This window comes from Hylaeus volcanicus, chromosome 4 (assembly GCF_026283585.1).
Source record: "Hylaeus volcanicus isolate JK05 chromosome 4, UHH_iyHylVolc1.0_haploid, whole genome shotgun sequence".
NCBI classification, from domain to species: Eukaryota; Metazoa; Arthropoda; class Insecta; order Hymenoptera; family Colletidae; genus Hylaeus; species Hylaeus volcanicus.
Genome location: NC_071979.1, coordinates 2056666 through 2059048, shown reverse-complemented (window position 1 = coordinate 2059048; position 2383 = coordinate 2056666). Strand labels below are relative to the sequence as shown.

The 2383-nt window shown below is 30.6% G+C and overlaps 1 protein-coding gene across 1 annotated transcript in view; it reads right to left on the bottom strand.

Moving 5' to 3' along the window:
- Nucleotides 1-6: 6 nt before the first annotated feature.
- Nucleotides 7-2383, bottom strand: part of LOC128874620 (structural maintenance of chromosomes protein 6) — a 6135-nt gene continuing 3758 nt past the window's right edge. Inside the window, exons 14-20 of the mRNA XM_054119523.1 lie at nt 2154-2324; nt 1904-2091; nt 1500-1665; nt 1238-1351; nt 960-1157; nt 747-880; nt 7-639 (exon numbers count right to left, since the gene is read on the bottom strand). Of these exons, the coding sequence (XP_053975498.1) occupies nt 612-639; nt 747-880; nt 960-1157; nt 1238-1351; nt 1500-1665; nt 1904-2091; nt 2154-2324 (999 nt within the window). The 3' untranslated portion in view covers nt 7-611. The remainder of the gene's footprint in view (nt 640-746; nt 881-959; nt 1158-1237; nt 1352-1499; nt 1666-1903; nt 2092-2153; nt 2325-2383) is intronic.

Sequence of the window (2383 nt, the reverse complement as noted above, 5' to 3'; positions counted from 1 at the left end):
ATGATCATGTAATTTATAATAAATATGTATCTCATACTAATAGCCACCCGTATGTTATAAACAAATTACATTTTACAAAATCTGTGACCACTTTTTGTTTTACCTCATGAAACCATGAATCTTTTCCCTAAGAAGATTTCTTATATCTATTGTAGTTTTCGAGATAGCATTTTTCTGCTGAAACTTCATGGGGTGATTTCAACCCCTAAACTTGCGATTGGGGGGCAGCTATTAAAAAATACGTATCCCTTATTTTCACCTGCTTAATGTACCCACCAAGTTTCATCAAAATCGGAGACGGACAGTTGGATATGTTCCCTTTTTAGAAAAATATACTTTACACGCCTCTCATACGCGTTATACTCTGACCAATATGGTACATATCTCCTACGAATCGACCAAGAATAGTTTTTTGTCAAATTACTAATGCTACTATTTATGAAATTTAATACTCATGAATAACACTTTTTAGTGTTATTACTATTACACTAACATAAATATATTATTTTTACTCGACGTTACTCATAAACTCTTCATTTTTTACCGAATCTTAAGAAAAATAATGGACGCTGTCTTAGAAAATATATTAACCTAAATTATATTTGTTGGCCCTAACTCCCCCTTTCTGGCGGTGCTAGTCTGAAAAATGCCATGCACAGTATTTCATTAGAAGTATTTATTAGAAATTACTGTGATATTGACTCAATTTTTAAATTATAATTTCATTTGAAATAAACTATACTTACTGATGAATTGTCACATAGTCTTCTGCAAGGACATTAGACGTATCTAAAGGAGTTAAAAACGTGAACTGACTCTCCGGATGTGTTTTGGTATGATCCAAAAGAATATTCATTATAATCTGTCGGTTTACTTTATCCTAATTAAAATTAGTCATTAGTCGTAAAATACATTTTATATTCGTGGAAATAAATTTTAACTTTGTAAAAAATATGTACCATGAACACATCAAATTCGTCAAGGAAATAAAAAGGCAAACCGACACAATCCCAAAGTGCTAAAATAAAAGCAACGGTCGCATAAGATCTTTCACCGCCTGATAACGATTTTGCATCATTGGTTGACTTTTTGCTGTTTCTGTTTGGGTTCACTTCAAGTTCAAGTATTTTTCTCCCGTGGTCAATATTTATAGTACCCTAAGCAAAATATTTCATGTGAAATAATAGTATGTAAATATAAATATTTGTTTCGATCGAGTAAAGTCGATAATACATACTGTTTTGTCTCGTACAGCGAGTAGGCTTGAAAATGAATCTTGTATCCTTATCCCGTAAGTTTGTTTCAATTCAAGAAACAATTTTTTTCGTTGTTGTAATCGCTGACGATGTTGCTGTAACATAAGTATGTAAATCTGAATAAACATTTCAACGGTTATTTAAGTAGTAAAACATCGGATGATTCGCATACTTCGATTACTTTAAATATCATTATAGTGTTTACGGATAGTAAAATATATATAATGAGATTTTATAACTTACTTGATAGCTCTTGTCAATTTTAGAAGCTAAGTGCAAATCTTTACCATATCTCGCTTCCTTCTCTTTTAAGTCTTTCCGTAATTGTTCTATAGAACCGAAAAGTCGCTCTATTTCGTGAATTTTTCCTTTCAAATCTTTGGATAATCTTTCAAGTTCTTTGGCCGACCTGTAAAAACAATTTAACTTTATCCTGTTTACGTAATACACATTTAAACAAGTAATACGATACATTTCAATACATTACATTTTTTAAGAACATACTTTAGGTATCATCTATAAGTACAGAACTTATGTAAGACGAAACATTTTAAATTAGAATAATGTGGCAATCGAGTGTAATGAAAAAGCGCTTTAAATATTCAATTTATGTTTGCAATTATGTTTGTTACACTTAAATTAATAACCTTGTTGTTTCTATTCTATCACATTGATTTGTAGCTTTGGACACAGCATTTTCAGTGACTCTTTGCTGCATTTCAAATTCCGCTGTTGCAGTTTGTAGAGCTTGGCGAATTGCCTGTAATCTTCTTGCAGCGTGTCGACTTTGTGCGTGTATCGCTTCCTTTTCATCTTGCAAGCTTTTAATACTTTCCTATACAAGAAACAGAAATATATAAGCACGAAACAAAAACAAAGTTTAACGTTAAAAAATACCTTCAGTGGGTTAATTTTTGTATCTAGATTTCGACACAATTCTCTCTGATGTTTCATTTCTGTCTCTAAACTGTCTATCTTCTTTTGAAGTTCGAGAACAGTTTCATTCAAACGGGATTCCTCACATTTTTCTTTATCTAATTTCGTTTCCAACTCATTTAATTCGTTTTTCTATTCAAAGAAATATATATATATATATATATATATATATATATATATATATATATATA